Genomic DNA, 26,785 nt, shown 5'->3' on the forward strand with positions numbered 1-26,785 from the left:
TAGGATGATGTCACATCATGATGTTTTTTTGGTAGACTAATTTCTGCGGGGTAGTTTGCCATTGCCTTCCCCAGTCATCTTTACCCACCAGCAAGCTGGGTACTCATTTTACAGACCTCGAAAGGATGGAAAGCCGATTCAACCTTGAGCTGGCTACCTGAACCAAGCGGGGATTGAACCTGCAACTTTTAGGTCGTGAGTGAGAGCTTAGCACTGCATTCTGCTGCCACAACACTCTGAACCACCAAAATTAGAGGGCTACATTCATCTGTTTTATTCAGTTCAAAGTCTAACACGTTTCGAAGCCGCAGACTCTTCTTCAGAGAAGGCAGCGCCCACAAATGCTCCCTCACAGACTTCCTGGCATCATCTGAAGTGGAAGGAACTCTCTAGCCCAAGAAGAAGAGACTACAGACCTTGAAATGCGTTCGCACTAGACTAACAAATGTGGCTTTAATATTTGAATCCACAGACTCTTGATTTTAATCAGGTTAGGTGGCACCACTTCCCATGGTTTTAGCCGTACTGTCTTGTATGAATCTTCCTATTGTCTTCCACACCTTTTTTATTACAGCACTTTATCCACTATACACAGGGTTTACATAATCCAAGCCTCTATGATTTGTGGGCTCACAGACATATGTACCGGGAACCCGTAGATGATGCAAATACACGCGTGCCAAAGAATCTCGTTACCCCTCACTAGTCAACCAATTATATTTTTGCCCATGTAAATGCTTTCAACAATTCAATCAGTGATCTCGATGAAGGGAGCAGCTATCTGTGTGCAGCAGACATGCAGCCGTTCGTAGACTTCAGCAAATATTTGGAACAGTTCAGATGATAATTGTTCCATGTAAAGCCACCGTTACTCTTCAAACCACCAACTGTACTCATGAGCTGCTTAACACGTGCCACGACTTCCTCCAAAAATACAGGAACTCAGAGATCCACCAGGATGGACCCGCTGCTCACCTGTCTGCTCTACAGCATCTTCTCTTATGTTGTGAACGGCACAAGGATGATCCCGAAGACAACCGACACAGAGATGGCAGAGAATGAGCCCATAGACCCCCTGACACAGAGCTGGCAGAGAATGAGCCCATAGACCCCCTGGCAGAGGGCTGGCAGAGAATGAGCCAAAAGACCCCCTGACACAGAGCTGGCAGAGAATGAGCCCATAGACCCCCTGACACAGGGCTGGCAGAGAATGAGCCCATAGACCCCCTGACACAGGGCTGGCAGAGAATGAGCCCATAGACCCCCTGGCAGAGGGCTGGCAGAGAATGAGCCAAAAGACCCCCTGACACAGAGCTGGCAGAGAATGAGCCCATAGACCCCCTGACACAGGGCTGGCAGAGAATGAGCCCATAGACCCCCTGACACAGGGCTGGCAGAGAATGAGCCCATACACCCCCTGGCACAGGGCTGGCAGAGAATGAGCACATAGACCCCTTGACACAGAGCTGGCAGAGAATGAGCCCATAGACCCCCTGCCACAGGGCTGGCATAGAATGAGCCCATAGGCCCCTGCCACAGGGCTGGCATAGAATGAGCCCATAGACCCCCTGGCACAGGGCTGGCAAAGAATGAGCCCAAAGACCCCCTGGAACAGGGCTGGCAAAGAATGAGCCCATAGACCCCCTGGCACAGGGCTGGCAGAGAATGAGCCCATACACCCCCTGGCACAGGGCTGGCAGAGAATGACCCCATACACCCCCTGGCACAGAGCTGGCACTGAAGCAGTCGTAAATGATATAAGGAGACTTTAAACTGTGAGGCTAATGGCGAAGAGACACAGAAACGACCCCATGTTCCATTTTATGAGTTGGCATCAAAGAACATCACCAGAAATAAGACACTGGATTTCTTGGAAGGGTTTGTGGCAAGAAGCAGAGATAATGGGAATAACATCCCGAGATCGCCTTCTCTGAAAAGATATAATACAAGCTGTTCGGATTAAATAATGGGAAAAACAAAATGTGTTTAACATCAGAGATCGTTATATAAAATCCTCTCCCTGGAGAGAAGAGGAAAAGGAAGCAAAGTGACCCGAATATCTAATAATATGTGCTGTGACAAGAAATGAACCATGTGGAAGCCTAATTACAACCATTCACCAAGCATCCAAGTGATGTCCAGCGAGCAATGTCCCAAAGGACAAAACTGAACAATGTGATAGGTGAGCCATCACCCAAGGTGAGACGTGGAGGTCATGGCTGACCCAATCTACGGTGGCCACAGGTGCCCCAACCCAGCGCCTTCCATCATGTGAGCACAGAATACTACACACCATGTAGGATGACTATAGTCCATGAACCCAAGAACGGCTATTGTACAATCACAAGACCCGCTGGTCATACCAATCTACTGCTCCAGGACGGTCACTCTGCAACACAAGCTTTGTTTGTAATCACCATTCATTCAATCCAAAGCCGCTTAACAAGAGACCATAACAATGGCCAGAACTCAAAACCTGCTCAAGACTTCCCAACTAAGTCATTCTGAATGCCAGATGTCTTTGGCTTCTAAGGGGGGAACAGAAAAAGCTCCAATTGTACCTACAAAGAAGGGCCAACCTATCAGAGACCCCCATGTAAAAACACGTTGAACCTCCGCAGACCTTTATAACCACAGCAATTCATCATGGCGTCCATTCACAAGTATCAGAAAGACCCAAGAAAACATTCCCCACGCCATGACTCCACCGGCGAGAACTGTTGACATGACTAACTGGAGTCATTTTGCTTGCGCCAAACTCTGCCCTCCCATCAGCACGGGGCAACAGAAATCTGGATCCATCTGACCAGATGTTTTTCCGCTGCTCAGTGATACAAGTTTTGCGCTCTTTTGCCCGCTGGAGTCTCAGCTTTCTGTCTCTCTTTAGACACAATGGTGGTGAAACTGGTCGTCTGTTGTTACAGTCCATCCATAACAAAATGTTGTGTATTCAGACACATTAGCTGGAACAACAGAATGGAGTTCAGCCACTTCTAACCGCGCAATGCTTGTTGGTCAGAATGATTCTTGGCATCCTCTTCGGACCCCTTTCGGTGCAGAGTTGTGTTCAGCCACAGGACCCCCTTTCGCTGGATGTTTTCCTGCCATTCTCTGTAGACTCTCCAAGCTGTTACACTGAAAAACCCCACAAGGTCAGTAGTGAAATCCCGGCTAGTCTAGCACCAATGACCGGGCCTCGTTGGAAGTCACTTTGCTAGATTTCCCAATCTAATGTGGATTCACATTAAAACGGATCCATGGAAAACTTGGCGCGTAATTTTAGGCTGCACTCCGGGGTCACAGGGATCATTTCCATGTGGGGAAGGGCCAATCGTGAAAGGGTAGAACGTGTCACTAATTAAGTGGTCATTCTGTGTATGACATCATCAAAAGTACACAAAATTGAGAGTTGTGCTCGTTTGTCTGGCCTTCACACGTGCAGATTCAAACAGTATGAGAGATGAATTATCATTCATGTGATCATTCCTCCTCCATACCGTCTCATGGCTGTTGGCAGCGCATCCCGTTCTCACAAAATGAAGCAGAGAAAAGGAATTTTCCGCTTCACACAGAAAAATGTGCTGCCGACAACAAACATTTTCGAGGTCATATAAAAGATGCGAGGACATGACGAAGAAATATTTGCCCGTTTGTAAGGTCCCGATTGGCAACTTCATATGGCACAATCATTAGGCTAATAAGCGCTCCTACAAATGTGCTTGCTCATTATTGTGTAACATGCCCTTAAAGGTGTTGTCCAGTTGTAAAGTCTAGCTGGCCTATGCCCAGAATCCCTCACCAGTAGTATATTGGCAGGAGTCTGCCACGTGGAACCTCTGCTGATCAACTGTTCCTGGGCTAGTAGATTGCAGGAAGTGCACAGCTCCATTCCGACCGCCGTGGCCAGACTTTGTATTGCAAATCAAATGTCCAATCATTTCAATGCCTGTAATACCAAGCCTGGCCACTGCAGTGGAAAAAGGGTCTGTCTGCTTCCTGCAGAAAGTTGCTCAGTCCATGAGTCCACAGGAGAAAAGCCAATCAGCAGGAATCCCTGGTGACAGATCCCAATCAATCAACTTTTGAAGACCTATGCTGAGGATAGACTGGACAACTCATTTAAAAGGACGCAATGAGCCTAATTTTATGAATTTACAGAATGGAAGGAATTGGGCTAAGCAGCAGCACATGTAAAAAAGACTTGGGTATACTAATAGATCATAGACTGAACATGAGACAACAATGTGATGCAGTAGCCAAAAAGGCAAACACAATTCTGGGATGTATTAAGAGAAGCATAGAGTCTAGATGACATGAGGTCATTATCCCCCTCTACTCTTCCTTAGTCAGACATCATCTGGAATACTGTGTCTAGTTCTGGGCACCCCACTTTAAAAAAGACATAGACAACCTGGAGCAAGTTCAGAGAAGTGTTACCAGGATGGTGAGCGATCTGCAAATCATGTCCTATGGGGAACGGTTAAAGGATCTGGGAATGTTTAGCTTGCAAAAGAGAAGGCTGAGAAAAGACTGAATATCCTTAATAGGGGTCAGCCCTATTCTCATTTGTACAAGGAAAGACTAGAAGCAATGGGATGAAACTGAAAGGGAGGAGACACAAATTAGATATTAGACAGTGAGGGGGATCAATGAGTGGTACCGGTTACCACAGGAGGTGGGGAGTTCTTCATTGGAAGTGTTCAAATAAAGGCTGGACAGCCGTCTGTCTGGGTGATTTAGTGATCCTGCACTGAGCAGGGGGTCGGACCCGATGACCCTGGAGGTTTCTTCCACCTCTATGACTCTATATTGAACTACAAGAACATAAAACTCTTAAGACGCAGAAGAGTGGGTCCAGATGCCTGTGCTCAAATGATAAGTCTACAGCCACCATATATGGTCGCTGCTATTGACTGGTTCCCTTTGTACCTTGTTACACAGGACATAACACCCTGACACGGGGAGAGAAGCAGAGGAGCTCAGTGCACAGGTATGTTTTTAGTTTTGAGCACAGATCTGCTCTAATCTGTCTCCTTTGTCCAAAGTTCCATGAATTCCTGCCCGCCTCCTGTGTACAGATGAAATGTGAGATCAGGTTTGCTTTTGTATCAAACGTCATGGAAAACCTCAAAACTTTTTTTAAAGTGTACACTTTGAGTTGGATGATACAGATTCCACACACCATTCTAATACTAGTGGTGACAGAAAGAAATGCGGAGTCCGCTCCCTTGGGGTCTCTGTCCATATTGACTTTGACCTCCTATCCCATGGGGAGCAGTCAAGTACTTTGTTACCCCCCTGTGTTTTGTTAATGAGTCAGTCTGGCCTTGTGTGACCCGGTCACTGGGGGTTAACATAAGTCAGGGCCAGTCTCATTCCAGTTCTGTCTGTCATCCCTTATAAGTCAATCATCCTAAAACCAGTTTGCTACAAGAGATGCTCATTTTCTGTGCTTGTGTCTATTATATGGGCGCTGGCACTGACTACTGATTACCAACACAGCCCTGATTCAGGTCACCACATTAATTAAGATTGTAAGCCGTTATGTATGGGACACTCTCTACTTTCTATTAGTGTTTGTGTTCATTATTAAAGGGGTTGTCCCGCGAAACAAAGTTGGGGTATACACTTCTGTATGGCCATATTAATGCACTTTGTAATGTACATTGTGCATTAATTAGGAGCCATACAGAAGTTATTCACTTACCTGCTCCGTTGTTGGCGTCCCCGTCTCCATGGTGCCGTCTAATTTTCAGCGTCTAATCGCCCGATTAGACGCGCTTGCGCAGTCCGGTCTTCTCCGTGTTGAATGGGGCTGCTCGTGCTGGAGAGCTGCTCCTCGTAGCTCCGCCCCGTCACGTGTGCCGATTCCAGCCAATCAGGAGGCTGGAATCGGCAATGGACCGCACAGAAGACCTGCGGTATACCGAGGGTGAAGATCCCGACGGCCATCTTCGCAAGGTAAGTAAGAAGTCACCGGAGCGCGGGGATTCGGGTAAGTACTATCCGTTTTTTTTTTTCAACACATGCATCGGGTTTGTCACGCGCCGAACGGGGGGGCTATTGAAAAAAAAAAAACCCGTTTCGGCGCGGGACAACCCCTTTAATGTCTTAACTATAAATAACTGCTAATGCTGCCCCTTGATGTGCTAGAATGTAACTACACCCACCATTTAGAAGAACACAACTACTATAATACTGCCCCATACGTACAAGAATATAACTACTATAATACTGCCCCCCTATGTACAAGAATATAACTACTATAATACTGCCTCCTATGTACAAGAATATAACTATTATAATACTGCCCCCTATGTACAAGAATATAACTACTATAATACTGCCCCCTATGTACAAGAATATAATTACTAGAATACTGCCCCCCTATGTACAAGAATATAACTACTATAATACTGCTTCTATGTACAAGAATATAACTGCTATATTACTGCCCCCTATGTACAAGAATATAACTACTATAATACTGCCCCCTATGTACAAGAATATAACTACTATAATACTGCCCCCTATGTACAAGAAGATAACTACTATAATACTGCCTCCTATGTACAAGAATATAACTACTATAATACTGCCCCCTATGTACAAGAATATAACTACTATAATACTGCCCCCCTATGTACAAGAATATAACTACTATAATACTGTCCCCTATGTACAAGAATATAACTACTAATACTGCCCCCTATGTACAAGAATATAACTACTATAATACTGCCCCCTATGTACAAGAATATAACTACTATAATACTGCCCCCTATGTACAAGAATATAACTACTATAATACTGCCCCCTATGTACAAGAATATAACTACTATAATACTGCCCCTATGTACAAGAATATAACTACTATAATACTGCTTTCTATGTACAAGAATATAACTACTATAATACTGCCCCCTAGGTACAAGTATATGACTAGTATAATACTGCCCCCTATGTACAAGTATATAACTACTATAATATTGCCCCCTATGTACAAGTATATGACTAGCATAATACTGCCCCCTATTTACAAGAATATATCTACTATAATACTGCTCCCTATGTACAAGAATATAACTACTATAATACTGCCCCCTATGTACAAGAATATAACTACTATAATACTGCCTCCTATGTACAAGAATATAACTACTATAATACTGCCCACTATGTACAAGAATATAATTAATATAATACTGCCCCTATGTACAAGAATATAACTACTATAATACTGCCCCCTATGTACAAGAATATAACTACTATAATACTGCCCCCTATGTACAAGTATATGACTAGTATAATACTGCCCCCTATGTACAAGTATATAACTACTATAATACTGCCCCCTATTTACAAGAATATAACTACTATAATACTGCCCCCTATGTACAAGAATATAACTACTATAATACTGCTCCCCTATGTACAAGAATATAACTACTATAATACTGCCCCCTATGTACAAGAATATAACTACTATAATACTGCCCCCTATGTACAAGAATATAACTACTATAATACTGCCCCCTATGTACAAGAATATAACTACTATAATACTGCCCCCTATGTACAAGAATATAACTACTATAATACTGCCCCCTATGTACAAGAATATAACTACTATAATACTGCTCCCATGTACAATATAACTACTATAATACTGCCTCCTATGTACAGGAATATAACTACTATAATACTGCCTCCTATGTACAAGAATATAACTACTATAATACTGCCCCCTATGTACAGGAATATAACTACTATAATACTGCCCCCTATGTACAGGAATATAACTACTATAATACTGCCTCCGATGTACAAGAATATAACTACTATAATACTGCTCCCTATGTACAAGAATATAACTACTATAATACTGCCCCCTATGTACAAGAATATAACTACTATAATACTGCTCCCTATGTAGAAGAATATAACTACTATAATACTGCCCCCTATGTACAAGAATATAACTACTATAATACTGGCCCCTATGTACAAGAATATAACTACTATAATACTGCTCCCTATGTACAAGAATATAACTATTATAATATTGGCCCCTATGTACAAGAATATAACTACTATAATACTGCTCCCTATGTACAAGAATATAACTACTATAATACTGCCCCCTATGTACAGGAATATAACTACTATAATACTGCCTCCGATGTACAAGAATATAACTACTATAATACTGCTCCCTATGTACAAGAATATAACTACTATAATACTGCCCCCTATGTACAAGAATATAACTACTATAATACTGCTCCCTATGTACAAGAATATAACTACTATAATACTGCCCCCTATGTACAAGAATATAACTACTATAATACTGGCCCCTATGTACAAGAATATAACTACTATAATACTGCTCCCTATGTAGAAGAATATAACTACTATAATACTGCCCCCTATGTACAAGAATATAACTACTATAATACTGCCCCCTATGTACAAGAATATAACTACTATAATACTGCCCCCTATGTACAAGAATATAACTACTATAATACTGCCCCCTATGTACAAGAATATAACTACTATAATACTGCCCCCTATGTACAAGAATATAACTACTATAATACTGCTCCCTATGTACAAGAATATAACTACTATAATACTGCCCCCTATGTACAGGAATATAACTACTATAATACTGCCTCCGATGTACAAGAATATAACTACTATAATACTGTCCCCTATGTAGAAGAATATAACTACTATAATACTGCTCCTATGTACAAGAATATAACTGCTATAATACTGCCTCTATGTACAAGAATATAACTACTATAATACTGCCTCTATGTACAAGAATATAACTACTATAATACTGCCCCCTATGTACAAGAATATAACTACTATAATACTGCTCCCTATGTACAAGAATATAACTACTATAATACTGCTCCTATGTACAAGAATATAATTACTATAATACTGCCCCCTATGTACAAGAATATAACTAGTATAATGTGACTTGGCATCAGTATGCACATTACGTTACAGGTTGTATATGTTACTTGTAGGGTCAGTAGGGCGGCACAGGGTGACTGAGGTGACTCTGCTGTCTGCTATTTTTGCTATGCTGTTTTAGGACGATAATTATTCACTGTGGTTTTAGATTTGCAGCTTTTGTGACCTTGTTAATATGTGCCAGCAGGATGAAGGTGTGTTTACCTCCTTGTGCTGATAGCAGCTGCCAAATTTTCAGCTTGGTGCACCCAGGTGAGCCTGCCAGATCTTGTGCTGGGCATGTCATTCAAAGAGAAACCCAGACAAGCAGACACATGGGTTACCTAGTCCTGGTTGGTGTTGCTCTAGTCAGGTCTCTTACTTTATACTGCTATAGAACAATTGGAAGTGGTCTAGTCTTTCCTTGTGCAGATGAGAATAGGGCTGATCCCTCTGCACTGTGACAGCCCTTCAGATATTTGTAGACAGCTATTAAGTCTCCTCTCAGCCTTCTCTTCTGCAAGCTAAACATTCCCAGATCCTTTAACTATTCCTCATAGGATATGATTTGCAGACCGCTCACCATCTTGGTAACTTCTCTGAACTTGCTCTAGTTTGTCTATGTCTTTTTTAAATTGTTGCGCCCAAAACTGGACCCAGTATTCCAGATGAGGTCTGACTAACGAAGAGTAGAGGAGGATTATGACCTGACATGATTTAGACTCTGTGCTTCTCTTAATACATCCCAGAATTGTGTTTGCCTTTTTGGCTGCTGCATCACACTGTTGACTCATGTTCAGTCTATGATCTATTAGTATACCCACGTCTTTTTCACATGTGCTGCTGCTTAGCCCAATTCCTTCCATTCTGTATGTGCTTTTGTCATTTTTTTCTTGCCCAGATGTAGGACTTTGCATTTCTCCCTGTTAAATACCATTCTGTTAGTCGCCGACCACTGTGCAAGCTTTTCTAGATCTTTTTGAATACTCTCGCTTTCTTCCCTAGTGTTAGCTATCCCTCCTAGCTTTGTGTCATCTGCAAATTTGATCAGTTTCCCCTCAATTCCTTGCTCCAGATCATTTATAAAAATGTTGACCACCACTGGGCCTAGGACAGAGCCTTGCGGTACCCCACTTGACAAATTCTTCCAATTGGAAGTGCAGCCTTTTAGTTGAGTACGATCACTCAGCCAGTTGTAAATCCACCTAATAGTTGCCTTGTCAATTCCAGATTTGGTCATTTTTTTCAATAAGTATGTAATGAGATAGTTTGCTAAATACTTTATTAAAGTCAAGATATACTATATCCACCGCCTTTCCCTGATCAACCCAGTCAGTGATTCTGTGAATTTCTAGAAGGAAATTAGATTCGTCTGGCATGACTTGTTTGTTACAAACCCATGCTGGCTCTGGTTAATAACTCCATTCTCATCCAAGTACTTGCATACATGCTGGTTAATAATTTGTTCAAAGATCTTTCCAGGTATAGAAGTCAGGCTCACAGGCCTATAGTTTCCTGGATCCACTTTCTTACTTTTTTGAAGACAGGGACAATATTTGCCCTTTTCCAATCTTCTGGTACTTCTCCTGTTCTCCAGGAATTTTCAGAGATTAAGATGAGTCGTTCAGCAATTACATCCGCTGCTTTCTTTAGTATCCTAGGATGTAATTCATCTGGACCTAGGGAGTTAAATTCATTTAAGTTGTCTAAGTGTTCCCTCACCATCTCTCTGCTTATAGATAGCCTGCATTCTTTTATTTCCCCAATAGCACAGAGGAGATCAGTTGATGTTGCATCTATTTTCTGAGAGAAAACAAATACAAACTAGGAATTTTAAAATTTTGCCTTCGCAACATCATTCTCGTCACTACCTAATCTATGATAGACTGTAATACATGTATATAGTGACTACACCAGCAGAATAGTGAGTGCAGCTCTGCAGGATAATACAGCACGTAACTCAGGATCAGTACAGGATAAATAGGGTATGTACACAGCAGAATAGTGAGTACAGCTCTGAAGTATAATACAGGATGTAATTTAAGATCAGTACAGGATAAGTAAAATGAAAAAAGTTTGGTACAGTGTTAGCCAGTAGAGCAAAATTTGATTGTTCCCAGCAAGAAAAAACAATAATATTGTAGGATAAGTAATGTATGTACCCAACAGAATAGTTAGTGCAGCTCTGCAGTATAATACAGGATGTAACTCAGGATCAGTACAGGATAAGTAATGTATGTACACAGTGACTCCACCAGCAGAATAGTGAGTGCAGCTCTGGAGTATAATACAGGATGTAACTCAGGATCAGTACAGGATAAGTAATGTATGTACACAGTGACTCCACCAGCAGAATAGTGAGTGCAGCTCTGGAGTATAATACAGGATGTAACTCAGGATCAGTACAGGATAAGTAATGTATGTACACAGTGACCCCACCAGCAGAATAGTGAGTGCAGCTCTGGAGTATAATACAGGATGTAACTCGGGATCAGTACAGGATAAGTAATGTATGTACACAGTGACTCCACCAGCAGAATAGTGAGTGCAGCTCTGCAGTATAATACAGGATGTAACTCAGGATCAGTACAGGATAAGTAATGTATGTACACAGTGACTCCACCAGCAGAATAGTGAGTGCAGCTCTGCAGTATAATACAGGATGTAACTCAGGATCAGTACAGGATAAGTAATGTATGTACACAGTGACTCCACCAGCAGAATAGTGAGTGCAGCTCTGCAGTATAATACAGGATGTAACTCAGGATCAGTACAGGATAAGTAATGTATGTACACAGTGACCCCACCAGCAGAATAGTGAGTGCAGCTCTGGAGTATAATACAGGATGTAACTCAGAATCAGTACAGGATAAGTAATGTATGTACACAGTGACCCCACCAGCAGAATAGTGAGTGCAGCTCTGGAGTATAATACAGGATGTAACTCGGGATCAGTACAGGATAAGTAATGTATGTACACAGTGACTCCACCAGCAGAATAGTGAGTGCAGCTCTGCAGTATAATACAGGATGTAACTCAGGATCAGTACAGGATAAGTAATGTATGTACACAGTGACTCCACCAGCAGAATAGTGAGTGCAGCTCTGCAGTATAATACAGGATGTAACTCAGGATCAGTACAGGATAAGTAATGTATGTACACAGTGACTCCACCAGCAGAATAGTGAGTGCAGCTCTGCAGTATAATACAGGATGTAACTCAGGATCAGTACAGGATAAGTAATGTATGTACACAGTGACTCAACCAGCAGAATAGTGAGTGCAGCTCTGCAGTATAATGCAGGATGTAACTCGGGATCAGTACAGGATAAGTAATGTATGTACACAGTGACTCAACCAGCAGAATAGTGAGTGCAGCTCTGGAGTATAATACAGGATGTAACCCAGGATCAGTACAAGATAAGTAATGTATGTACACAGTGACTCCACCAGCAGAATAGTAAGTGCAGCTCAGGAGTATAATACAGGATGTAACTCAGGATCAGTACAGGATAAGTAATGTATGTACACAGTGACTCCACCAGCAGAATAGTGAGTGCAGTTCTGGAGTATAATACAGGATGTAACTCAGGATCAGTACAGGATAAGTAATGTATGTACACAGTGACTCCACCAGCAGAATAGTGAGTGCAGCTCTGGAGTATAATACAGGATGTAACTCTGGATCAGTATAGGATAAGTAATGTATGTACACAGTGACTCCCTCCACCAGCAGAATAGTGAGTGCAGCTCTGGAGTGTAATACAGGATGTAACTCAGGATCAGTACAGGATAAGTAATGTATGTACACAGTGACTCCACCAGCAGAATAGTGAGTGCACCTCTGGAGTATAATACAGGATGTCAAGGTGAATCAGTACAGCTCTATAGAGTAATTCTTTATGCAAAAATCATAATGAAAAATAATGTACACTGGTGGTGGGTCTACTTTAAGAATGGGACTTGTGGGGAAATTCCAAAGAGCCTCTTGAGACCAGAGATGAAGAAATTTATTACGGAATTTATTTATAAACAGATAAATGAGCTTAAACTGGTAAACGACCAAGAAGGGGATTTTGTGGATAAGGCACGAGTGGAGGGAACACTGTGCGGCTGTTATCTGCTGGGCCCGCCAACAATTACTGCGGAAAACACACAACTTTATTATGCTACCAATGTAGATATGTCTTCGCTTTGTTGGCCAACATCTTTGGGGGGTTAATCCGAGCTCCAAACACTGTGATCCGCTTACTTCCAAAATCTGAAGTTATTTCTGGAGCAGTGAAAATAAATTATTTTGACCTTAATAGATCTTTGTTTTCCGCTAATTCTAAAATCTCATACAGGAAATGGAGAAAAAAGTAAGTGAAAACACAATCATAATAAATAAAGATAGTGACCTAATAAAAACTAAAAAAGCAAATGTCACCTATGATCAGTATTTTACAACTGTACATACATTACTTACCCTGTACTGATCCACAGTTACATCCTGTATTATACCACAGAGCTGCACTCACTATTCTGCTGGTGGAGTCACTGTGTACATACATTACTTATCCTGTATTATACTCCAGAGCTGCGCTCACTATTCTGCTGGTGGAGTCACTGTGAACATACATTACTTATCCTGTACTGATCCAGAGTTACATCCTGTATTATATCCCAGAGCTGCACTCACTATTCTGCTGCTGGAGTCACTGTGTACATACATTACTTATCCTGTACTGATCCTGAGTTACATCCTGTATTATACTCCAGAGCTGCACTCACTATTCTGCTGGAGGAGTCACTGTGTACATACATTACTTATCCTGTACTGATCCTGAGTTACATCCTGTATTATACTCCAGAGCTGCACTCACTATTCTGCTGCTGGAGTCACTGTGTACATACATTACTTACCCTGTACTGATCCACAGTTACATCCTGTATTATATCCCAGAGCTGCACTCACTATTCTGCTGGTGGAGTCACTGTGTACATACATTACTTATCCTGTACTGATCCTGAGTTACATCCTGTATTATCCTCCAGAGCTGCACTCACTATTCTGCTGGTGGAGTCACTGTGTACATACATTACTTACCCTGTACTGATCCACAGTTACATCCTGTATTATACCCCAGAGCTGCACTCACTATTCTGCTGGTGGAGTCACTGTGTACATACATTACTTATCCTGTATTATACTCCAGAGCTGCGCTCACTATTCTGCTGGTGGAGTCACTGTGAACATACATTACTTATCCTGTACTGATCCAGAGTTACATCCTGTATTATATCCCAGAGCTGCACTCACTATTCTGCTGCTGGAGTCACTGTGTACATACATTACTTATCCTGTACTGATCCTGAGTTACATCCTGTATTATACTCCAGAGCTGCACTCACTATTCTGCTGGAGGAGTCACTGTGTACATACATTACTTATCCTGTACTGATCCTGAGTTACATCCTGTATTATACTCCAGAGCTGCACTTACTATTCTGCTGCTGGAGTCACTGTGTACATACATTACTGATCCTGTACTGCGCCTGAGTTACATCCTGTATTATACTCCAGAGCTGTACTCACTATTCTACTGGTGGGGTCACTGTGTACATACATTACTTATCCTGTACTGATCCTGAGTTACATCCTGTATTATACTCCAGAGCTGCACTCACTATTCTGCTGGTGGAGTCACTGTGTACATACATTACTTATCCTGTACTGACCCTGAGTTACATCCTGTATTATACTCCAGAGCTGCACTCACTATTCTGCTGGTGGAGTCACTGTGTACATACATTACTTATCCTGTACTGATCCTGAGTTACATCCTGTATTATACTTCAGAGCTGCACTCACTATTCTGCTGGTGAAGTCACTGTGTACATACATTACTTATCCTGTACTGATCCTGAGTTACATCCTGTATTATACTTCAGAGCTGCACTCACTATTCTGCTGGGGGAGTCACTGTGAACATACATTACTTATCCTGTACTGATCCAGAGTTACATCCTGTATTATATCCCAGAGCTGCACTCACTATTCTGCTGCTGGAGTCACTGTGTACATACATTACTTATCCTGTACTGATCCTGAGTTACATCCTGTATTATACTCCAGAGCTGCACTCACTATTCTGCTGGAGGAGTCACTGTGTACATACATTACTTATCCTGTACTGATCCTGAGTTACATCCTGTATTATACTCCAGAGCTGCACTCACTATTCTGCTGCTGGAGTCACTGTGTACATACATTACTTACCCTGTACTGATCCACAGTTACATCCTGTATTATATCCCAGAGCTGCACTCACTATTCTGCTGGTGGAGTCACTGTGTACATACATTACTTATCCTGTACTGATCCTGAGTTACATCCTGTATTATCCTCCAGAGCTGCACTCACTATTCTGCTGGTGGAGTCACTGTGTACATACATTACTTACCCTGTACTGATCCACAGTTACATCCTGCATTATACCCCAGAGCTGCACTCACTATTCTGCTGGTGGAGTCACTGTGTACATACATTACTTATCCTGTATTATACTCCAGAGCTGCGCTCACTATTCTGCTGGTGGAGTCACTGTGAACATACATTACTTATCCTGTACTGATCCAGAGTTACATCCTGTATTATATCCCAGAGCTGCACTCACTATTCTGCTGCTGGAGTCACTGTGTACATACATTACTTATCCTGTACTGATCCTGAGTTACATCCTGTATTATACTCCAGAGCTGCACTCACTATTCTGCTGGAGGAGTCACTGTGTACATACATTACTTATCCTGTACTGATCCTGAGTTACATCCTGTATTATACTCCAGAGCTGCACTTACTATTCTGCTGCTGGAGTCACTGTGTACATACATTACTGATCCTGTACTGCGCCTGAGTTACATCCTGTATTATACTCCAGAGCTGTACTCACTATTCTACTGGTGGGGTCACTGTGTACATACATTACTTATCCTGTACTGATCCTGAGTTACATCCTGTATTATACTCCAGAGCTGCACTCACTATTCTGCTGGTGGAGTCACTGTGTACATACATTACTTATCCTGTACTGACCCTGAGTTACATCCTGTATTATACTCCAGAGCTGCACTCACTATTCTGCTGGTGGAGTCACTGTGTACATACATTACTTATCCTGTACTGATCCTGAGTTACATCCTGTATTATACTTCAGAGCTGCACTCACTATTCTGCTGGTGAAGTCACTGTGTACATACATTACTTATCCTGTACTGATCCTGAGTTACATCCTGTATTATACTCCAGAGCTGCACTCACTATTCTGCTGGTGGAGTCACTGTGTACATACATTACTTATCCTGTACTGACCCTGAGTTACATCCTGTATTATACTTCAGAGCTGCACTCACTATTCTGCTGGTGAAGTCACTGTGTACATACATTACTTATCCTGTACTGATCCTGAGTTACATCCTGTATTATACTCCAGAGCTGCACTCACTATTCTGCTCTTGGAGTCACTGTGAACAGAAGTTACACTACCTACGCAGGTAACATTGGGGTGCACATACTTCTGGAAAAAGGTGGTGTTGATTAGTTTTGCACTATGTCTTGTACCTACTGGTATGCCTTGTGACGAACAAAGTGAACCAGGAAGCCAAGGAGTTCCTGCATTACTGCTATGGAAATCCCCGTCCAGTGGTGAGACAATAGTATAACTGTAATGAAGGACAGAGAGAATACCAAGCCAAGCGATACAATTGGGAAGAGGACGACGGGGACGAGGCAGGAGCTGGGAAACAAGAGTGTGGAAGCACCCACATAGAATGAAAACTGTTTGGCAGACGGTGATACATTTTTGCATACAATCTGTGGGAAAGCAGGAAACCTCTGGGCCATTTGACCAACATGACAGCCATTCTTACTGCCGCCATCTTGGATTCAACTCTAATTTTTCCAATGGGAAGGTCAGTGTGTGATATATCAAACCGGCGGAGAATGTCCCCAAAAAAACGATGGCTGCTTCATTTTAACACAACTTTATTCGTTCTCATGCTAACACAATGCTATCTCTTCATTATAGGCGATGTGAATGATGGCATTATCTCAAGTAAAACGTGTTGAAATCATCCCTATGTCAGGTGAACGAAGCACGGGTGCCATCGTGGCAGATTTCAATCAGTGCCATCTTACCAGACCTCCCATTACCCACAATGCAGTTGGCAAACGTCTCTCCAAATTTGGTGGCGTTGATTGGCCGAACAGGTTTCCTCCTTCCTCTACAACTCGTATGCAAAATTAGATCAGCACCTGCCAAACAGTCTTCGTTCTACACGTGAGGCGCACCCTCTAGAGGCGCTTGTCATGTACTATGTATCGGAGGGCTCATTCTGCTCAGCATTTTCACATCAAACACACTTTCTTCGAAGCGTCCACTGAAAGAAAATATTAAAGGGGTTGTCCCGCGCCGAAACGGGTTTTTTTTTTTTTTTCAATAGCCCCCCCGTTCGGCGCGAGACAAACCCGATGCATGGGTTTAAAAAAAAAAAACGGATAGTACTTACCCGAATCCCCGTGCTCCGGTGACTTCTTACTTACCTTGCGAAGATGGCCGCCGGGATCTTCACCCATGGTGGACCGCAGGTCTTCTCCCATTGTGCACCGTGGGCTCTGTGCGTTCCATTGCCGATTCCAGCCTCCTGATTGGCTGGAATCGGCACACGTGACGGGGCGGAGCTACGAGGAGCAGCTCTCCGGCACGAGCGGCCCCATTCACCAGGGAGAAGACCGGACTGCGCAAGCGCGTCTAATCGGGCGATTAGACGCTGAAATTAGACGGCACCATGGAGACGGGGACGCCAGCAACGGAACAGGTAAGTGAATAACTTCTGTATGGCTCATAATTAATGCACGATGCACATTACAAAGTGCATTAATATGGCCATACAGAAGTGTATAGACCCACTTGATTTCGCGGGACAACCCCTTTAATACCAATGTACAGATGCGGCAGAGCTGGTACATGGCATAGTGGGATGAGGATTCATCTTTGTTCCTTTCGATGAATCTTAGGCAGGATTACCCACATCCTGCAGATGGCGCTGTTTGCACAGTTAGAATTTGGGATGAGATTCCGTTTTTCAGAACTCGTCTCCTAAAACACCAAGTTTACAGGCAGAGTAAGAAGTCCCAGCTAACTTATGGAAACTCCTGGGGCAGAGGAAGTGTCTGCTTCCTGGCGGGGCTCAAGTTGTCTTACAAGAATGTTCCTCCTTTAGATGTAATTGTCTCCTTCTTCCTCCATTAAGCCAAACTGCAAGGCCGAGCGGATCATGTGATCGCAGGGGGAAACTACCGACAGGTGCCGCGTGACGGAACGAGGAGAAAGATGAAAGGGAAAGTGACAAGGCGATCAGCAGGGCTGCTCTGGTCACCACTGATGCTACACATATGCTACATGTCACTCTCCAGCCAGCAAGCAGCACATGCTGGGAGTTGTAGTTCATAGCCAACTAGACATCTACTGGTTTGTGACCAATGAGCTAAACGAGCCCCAGTGCAGTAATGCAAGTCACTCCATGGGAAGTGTAGTCTGTGATCTACCTGATACAATGTATCAACATAACACATACAATGGAGTAACAAACCACAAGACGCCACCACACATATATAATGCTGTCGCTATAAGAGCTCTGCCAATATTGTCTTCCTGCCAAGCCGAGATACCAAATGACGCTTTTATTAGAGACCCCCCATCTAGATTCCACTAGAGGATGAAATCGTTCTGCAGGAATATCGGCCCTTGCGGACAGGAAGCTTCTTGTAGTTGCTGCACATTAGATGGAGGTGCTGATATGTTCTGACCAGCTGACAGGAAGGGGTCAGCGATTCATGCTGCTTGCACCTAATTCTGACCTCCCATCAGCACGGGGCAACAGAAATCTGGATCCATCTGACCAGGAGATGTTTTTCCACTGCTCAGTGATACAAGTTTTTCACTCTTTTTCCCGCTGGAGTCTCATCTTTCTGTTTCTTTTAGACATAATGGCGCTGGAGCTGGTCGTCCGCTGTTATATCCCATCTGTGAGGAGGAACAGCGAGTTGTGCGTTCAGATACGTTAGCAGGAGCACCAATGATATATTACGCTGACTGTGCGGCATCTGTTGGTCAGAATGATTCCTGACATCCTCCTCTGACCCCTTTCAATGACACGTTGTTTCCGTCCACAGGATCGCTATTGCTGGGTGTTTACCTCGGTCACGCCATTCTCTGTATACACTCCACACTGCTGTTAGGAAACATGACAGATCCAGAGGAGGTATTTTTTTTATACTCGCCCTCTCCAATGATCCAGCGGTGACCCTCTCTGAAGTTGGCGCATGGCACTGCACATCAAGCTCTTTACACAGTGCTGAGTCTATGGGAGTGCGCGCGCACGGCCCTGTGAAGAGTCAGATCGGCAGTGCCGCACGATGACTTCAGAGGGGAACACAGGATCCCTGGAGAGGGAAATAATAACCCCCCCTCCCCATCCTGCTTCCCCTCCCCATCACATCCCCTTACTTACTTTATGGTGCTGTGGGAACATGAAAGGTTCCTTTACACATGAGAGTGAATAAAGTTCTGTTAAAACGAAGCACATTGTTTTTCTGCCATTTGTCTCATCACACAGCGACCTTTCCACTGGAAGACCACCATGTTGGTCACATGGCCTAATAGGTTTCCCCCTCCCCCGCAGCTTGTATGCAAAATTGCATCACTGTCAGCAGACCATTTTCAGTCCATGCGGGGGCTTCCACACTTCTGAGTCCCCCCCGTACTTACAAACACACAACCCTGATATCTCGCATCTTTATATGATGTTTACGATACAATAGGCTTATTTGCACGCATTAAATATATCAAAATACGGCACCTGCTCCGATGTATCTACAGTATATAACACACCCGTCTCCAGGTCGACACTCAGCCTCTGTCCGGCCTGAAATAGCTGACACAAGCAAGCAATAGCCTGCACTCACCTGCCAAGCGATTAGAGGGCAGACTGCAGGTTACTGCCCCTTTAAGAGGGAACATTTTACTGTCCTCCCTCGTCAGCACACAACAGTCCATTAATGAATTTGCAGGGGTCGTTAACGTGAGCCGACTAATTACAGAGCCATTTCCTTATTGTTTAGGAGAATTCTTACAGTATGAACAACAGGAAGACGCGGCCGCCGCGAGCTTTATGTGTGTGATTCACTAACCAACGTGTCGGAATCCCGCTAGCACAATAAATCCACGCTGCCTTCTAATAAAGGGGGTCCGCAGTCAGGTCTTCACCTCCCACCACCCGCATTGCACAAGGGGATGACTCTCAATGATTCTGCAGGGTGAGGATTAACATTTCCCGTCACTGAAGAAGAAGGAAAAAAACAAATAAACCACGAAAAACTAAAATATCCCCGAGAAACGCAGCTTCACAACAAACAGGAGCGCCACATACAGGAGTTAACCCCTTCCATCTGGAGGAGCAGCATCTCTAGAGGAAACCCCCAGAAGACAACTTCGCACTTCGCCAAAAAGAGGGAAAAAAAGTATCCGCCCCTTACATGGAAGCCACAAAGATGCTGCGGTCCGCAAGCTTCTGATATCCTTCATGTTTCAGTTCTCCATTAATTTTAATATCTCTGCTTGCTGTCAGTGATTAGTGAGATTATACCTGTTTTCATGCAGAGGCTCAAAACACGTGCAGACCAAATACTTTTACAGTTAATAGTTTGCTACAACTGCATCCAGTCTAAACAATCCACTGCTTGCTGTCAGTGAATAGAACATTGTTTTTTCGGGATTTACACCAGGGAGCTGAAAATCTGTACATTTTTAAGGGACTGTACCAACAATGATTGGTGGGGGTCCAACTGCTAGCAACCCCATTAACCCCTTGAGTGGCACGCCCGGAAAATTTCCGGGGACGAGCTCCACTGCTCATAGCAACATAGCCCGGAAGATTTCCGGGCTATGTATCACTATGGGAGCTGCAGCGCACAATGCCACAAGCTGTGACAGTGTGCTCTGCCTGCACAGAGCCACAGAGAACAAAGCAAGGGCTTTGAAAAACCAGCAGAAGATATTGCCGGCATATCGGCAATGTCCTGCTTTGTTTACAAGTTGCCATAGAGACCATTGGCTTGTCAGAAGCAAGCCGATGGTCTCTGTGGCAGGGAGAGCTGGTTGTTAGCTGTCAGAGGACACCTAGGTACCAGCTCTTACAGCAGAGATCAGAGAAAACCTCCGATCTCTGCTGTGTTAACCCCTTACATGCTGCAGTCTATGTGACTGCAGCATGTAAAGGGCTGTCACTGCAGCATGTAAAGGGCTGTCACCATCGGACCCCCGGAATGTGATCAGGGGTCCTGATGGGTCCCTGTGGAAGTCCCCTAAAGGGACAAAAAAAAATTTTTTTTTTAAATAAAAAAAAAAAAGTAAAAAAATTATTAAAAAAACAAAAAAAACACTTGTCTCCCTTTACTTTGTAAAAAAATCAAAAATACAATCACACATGTGGTATCCATGCGTCATAATTACCCAGAGAAGGAAGTTAATACATTATTTAACCCCTTAATGACATGGCCCCTTTTTTTCTTTTTTCCCCATTTCTGTTTTTCCTCCCCCCTGTTTAAAAAATCACAACTTGTCCCGCAAAAAACAAGCCCTTATATGGCCATGTCAATGGAAAAATGAAAACGTTATGGCTCTTGAGACGCAACTGCAAAACTAGTTGAAATTCAATGATTAGACCATTTTTAAAAACCTGCCCTGGTGGGCACGACAGGGTGGTAGGAAACCCGCCACTCAAGGGGTTAACAGCAAAAAATGGGGTCTTGATGCTTCCCTCATGAATGTAGGAAGGTCACACATGAGCACCGCCTCTCCATAAAGGTTAACACCACTGAAATGAATGGAGCGACAGCACGTGTGTGCCTTCTGGTTCATTTACGCAGGGACCGTTTGGACCTCCATTCTCTGGATTACTAGGGGTCCCAGCAGCTGGTCCTTCACAGATCATAGAGCTATATCCCTGCGCATAGGGGAAAACATTAGATGTCTTATTTAATATGTTTTTATTAAACATTTTTCCAATTAGACAGGATCTCTGTTCACATGGAGGGTGTGCAGTAATAATCATGCATTTACATTAGACTATCAGTACAGAAGTATTAGGATAGACCCCCATCAGGAAGTCCATTATGGCTTTTAAAATTACTTTCCTTTGGGTTTCTGCCCCAGCATGTGCGGAGGAGGTGGGGTAGGGGTGAGGGTAGAAGGAGGGCGGCGGGTGTAAGGTTAGGAGCCTTGTCTTGTTGTGGAAAATCTGTTTTATTTCGATAAGGTTTTTTTTTAAGGCTGATAGACACCATTGAGGAGAACATTTTTTTTAGTTAAATTCATGTATTTTGAACTGACAATCATTTTTGCCATAGGGTTCAATTAAAAATGTTGCAGCGTTTGTCTTCTGCAGCTTCTATATATCACTGTATAGAAAAACTGCAGTCTGTGTCTCAGTAGGAGACAGTAAGGCTGCCCCCACCCCCACCCCACCCACGGGGATCAGACCTTTATCCCCCTATTCTGTGGATACATTAGAGGGAAAATCCCTTTAATACTTTACACAGCTGCGGGTTTCTTAAGCCCCACTTACACACACAGATGATAGCTCAAAATTCAGCAGACACTAATCAGCCCCTTAGTAGCTAACTACATAGTAACATAGTTCGTAAGGCTGAATGAAGACAATGTCCATCTAGTCCAGCCTGTCTAGCCTCCTGTTTTGTTGATCCAGAGGAAGGCAAAAAACACCAAGAGCAGAAGCCAATTAGCCCTTTTGGGGAAAAAATCCCTTCCACTAGCTTCATTTGGATGCATTTGAAGAACAGCGGGTGGTCTGTTCTCTAAATACATCACTATTGCTCTCCAGGGGAACAGCAGCTGAAAGAATGTTATCAGAGCTGCCCGCGGAGAACTCAGCGTGTGGTCCCTCTTATGAGGGACAACGGATTTTAAGCTGAGCTGAACTCAGCGATGGACGAAAAGTGCACGATGGGCAGACATTTACACGCAACGCTTATCGCTCAAAAGATGGCTTTTGAGTGAATTTTGAGGGATAATCGTTGCGTGTAAAAAGGCCTTTACAATTGCCAGTAATCTAGACAATCTACGGAATGCTGTTAGTGAATGCTTTTATATCTAGAGCCTGAAAACCCATACAGACGTAGTACTTTTTCCAGCTGAGGGTTTGTTACAATTGCACCCAGTCTACACAATAATCCACTTGCTAAGCTTTTTCTGCATTTGAGCTGATAAATGATGGTCAAGGTACCCTGTTCTCAAAAGACGTAACGGATCTACAACATCCATTTATGGCATATCCTTTCTATGAATGCTCAAGGAGGGGATATCTCTTCAAGGAATTTCCATCACAAACCGGAGAAATGGTACAAACACCACGCCACTCACCCGACAGAAGGCAGTGGCCAGAGGAAGAAGCTGCGCTGCGATGTTGTATTCTTCAAAGCTGGAACAGTCCTGAAATAAAACACACAAGAAGCTCGATGAGAAAGACAACCGCCTGGTAGAGTACAACGGGGGAAGATCACGGTCACAACACATCCAAAAACAAGAATTATATTTATAAAATGTTGTCAGACGGAACAAAACTCTCTGTGATTGGAGCGTTGATATAAGGAAGTGACGACAATATCAGAGAAAAAGCACCATTTATCGTGGAGAACTGACCCCTAGCATGGAGGCTCTAGTACCCTGTTGTACCGCCTCTAGCCTGGATACAAGATGCAATATGGGTGGGCACGGAGACATATAGGTTCCGTATGGTATCCTGCGGCATATTGCTCCACATTTGCTCTAACAGCCTGTAGATCAGATGGTCCCATACATGTTCTATTGGCGATAAATCTGGCGAGCGGGCAGCCACAGAAGTGTGGCAATGTTGTGGGGGCTCCTGTGACCCCCTTGTGTGTGCGGTCAGGCATTGTATTGCTGGAAAGTGCCTCTTGGAAGCCACCATGAGAGGAACACATGTGGCGGCAGGATGTCCTGAACATATCGCTGAGCGGTCATTGTCCCTCGTACCACTACTAGGGGTGACAGACTGTCCCATGTGATGGCCCCCCCCAGGCCATCACACCAGCAGGGGGCAGTGTGCCGCTCCCCTGCAAAGGCAGCATTGAGGCGCTCACCCCGAGGTCTCCAGACACGAACACGGCCATCGTCAGCGCCCAAACTAAACCTGGATTCATTGCTGAAGACAACCCGGTTCCCCTCCGTAGCGTCCAGTTTCATCGTTCACGGTATCACTGCAAGGTGACAGTGGGTGTCAGAGGCCATACATGTAATGGCCAAATGTACTACAGCAAAGTGCCTGGAAATGGTTCTGTCAGACACAGGGGTGTAACGATGGCGCCACCTGTCTCTGGATGGTGGATAACGAAACAGTCGGAAGTGCTTGTCAGACGATCAGACAACTCCTCTCTACTGGTGGTCTGTAGGGGTGTCCTGAGTCCCATCACCTTGTGTGCCCTCACACATCCACTGGTCCCACCACCTCCTAACAGTCTGGTCAGACGCTCTTCCCTACTGGTGGTCTGTAGGGGGGTCCTGAGCCCGGTCACCTTGTGTGCCCCCATCCACTGGTCCCAACACCTCCTAACAGTCTGGTCAGACGCTCCTCTCTACTGGTGGTCTGTAGGGGGCGTCCTGAGCCCGGTCACCTTGTGTGCCCCCATCCACTGGTCCCACCACCTCCTAACAGTCTGGTCAGACGCTCCTCTCTACTGGTTGTCAGTAGGGGGCATCCTGAGCCCCATCACCTTGTGAACCCCCATCCACTGGTCCCACCACCTCCCAACAGTCTGGTCAGACACTCCTCTCTACTGGTACTCTGTAGGGGGCGTCCTGAGCCCGGTCACCTTGTGTGCCCCCATCCACTGGTCCCAGCACCTCCTAACAGTCTGGTCAGACGCTCCTCTCTACTGGTTGTCAGTAGGGGGCATCCTGAGCCCCATCACCTTGTGTGCCCCTATACACTGGTCCCACCACCTCCCAACAGTCTGGTCAGACACTCCTCTCTACTGGTGCTCTGTAGGGGGCGCCCTGAGCCCGGTCACCTTGTGTGCCCCCATCCACTGGTCCCAGCACCTCCTAACAGTCTGGTCAGACGCTCCTCTCTACTGGTGGTCTGTAGGGGGCGCCCTGAGCCCGGTCACCTTGTGTGCCCCCATCCACTGGTCCCACCACCTCCTAACAGTCTAGTCAGAACGGCCCTGGTGGGGGACAATTCGTCGATACTACCATCCAGCTTCTCAATTCCCAATAATGCGCCCCTCTCTGGTAACCGGGTGAAATCTCTTCTCTGCGTCGTAGAGGCGTCTAGCGGCCAACAAGCTCTACACAAGCAGAAGAGGTCACTACACACAAGGAGCCTCCGAGAGCCTCTTATAGGCCAAGGGGGGAACCACTTTTAGGGCCTCCGGCGACAAGACCGTCCATCTAATCACCACAACTCTCATCATTACAGATCTGTTTGAGATGGAACTGCAGGATGGGTTTTGCAGCGAAACAATAACTTCTTGGGGTCACGGTTTTCTAGTTGAGGTGAAGTCTGCAGACGTCATTCTTTCTGATTACAGTGAAATTACCAAGAATAGAGGAGATGGTTTATTAATCTGACATGGAGCAGAAATCAGCGCTGGCGTGTAGTAACGATACCATGACACTTGTATGACACTAATATATACACACCTAATAGGAGCAGACAACTGGAATGTGGCTGCTGACCTGACAGGTACCGAGCCGCGGGATCAGCCGATGGACGGCCCAGCAGTAAACATCTTTTATGAGATTTTCCATTGTTACATGCGGAAACAATTAGCCCCCTATAAGTATGAGTGGACAGACGGGAGGGTGGGGGGGACGGCTGGACTTGTATGCGCAGCCCACTTACTTCATCTTTCTGCTTCTGTACAGTTTTCCATCAGAACTTTTAAAAAAAGGATAATTTTATAATTCCCCAACTATGGCCGCCTCTCTGGGGTGTGCCGACAAATGGACAGTGTCCTACTATAGAGGCCACACTGGCGGATGGAGGTGCCCTGGTGTCACGCGGTCCTCAGAATGTCCTGGTGGTGGTGACAGGATGACGCTGTTCAGTAGATGCAGACGAACCTCATCACATTGTAGGACGAGGACATCTGTAAGAATGGTCACTGCTCTCATAAGACAACAAGGTGACCTTGTAAATAGGAGACCCTTCAACAGCTAACAAGAAGAAACAATGTTACAGCAGCTTCCAGACCACTTGAGTCTCATCGGGCCGAGGAGTCTGGAAGGTCTCCTATCTGCACAAATATCGGAGATCGATGACAATTTATGACAACTGATGAAAATAATTATATGCTGACCACATACAACAACTCAAAGACAATACTGACACTGACAATGGTGACAACTGACGACAACACAGACAATGGGGACAAATGACAGTTATATCAATAGTGACAACTAATGACAAAGCGGTCCAATAATGACAATCATGGCAATGATGAAAACGGACAATGACACATTCTAAATATTGAGAAGCAACAGTCTCGCTGCAGACATGGAGGCGGGAAGGAGGAGGTAGTCAGCTGGTCCCAAACTCTGTATATATTTTTTTTGGTTTTTGGGATATCAATTTCAGAGTTGAAGAAAGCCCCAACGACGGGCCGAAACGTTACTGCACTGTATGTACCAAAGATGGATAAATTACAGGTGCTGTCATTGTACT

General features: G+C 44.3%; 1 protein-coding gene across 4 annotated transcripts in view; it reads right to left on the reverse strand.

The window, feature by feature from the left end:
- Positions 1 to 26,785, reverse strand: part of SBF2 (SET binding factor 2) — a 300,830-nt gene that overhangs the window by 86,541 nt on the left and 187,504 nt on the right. For all 4 annotated transcript variants that reach the window (XM_066583539.1, XM_066583538.1, XM_066583537.1 and 1 more), the window contains exon 17: positions 23,461 to 23,529. In XM_066583539.1, coding sequence (XP_066439636.1) covers positions 23,461 to 23,529 — 69 coding nt within the window. The remainder of the gene's footprint in view (positions 1 to 23,460; positions 23,530 to 26,785) is intronic.

This window comes from Eleutherodactylus coqui, chromosome 11, assembly GCF_035609145.1.
Source record: "Eleutherodactylus coqui strain aEleCoq1 chromosome 11, aEleCoq1.hap1, whole genome shotgun sequence".
NCBI classification, from domain to species: Eukaryota; Metazoa; Chordata; class Amphibia; order Anura; family Eleutherodactylidae; genus Eleutherodactylus; species Eleutherodactylus coqui.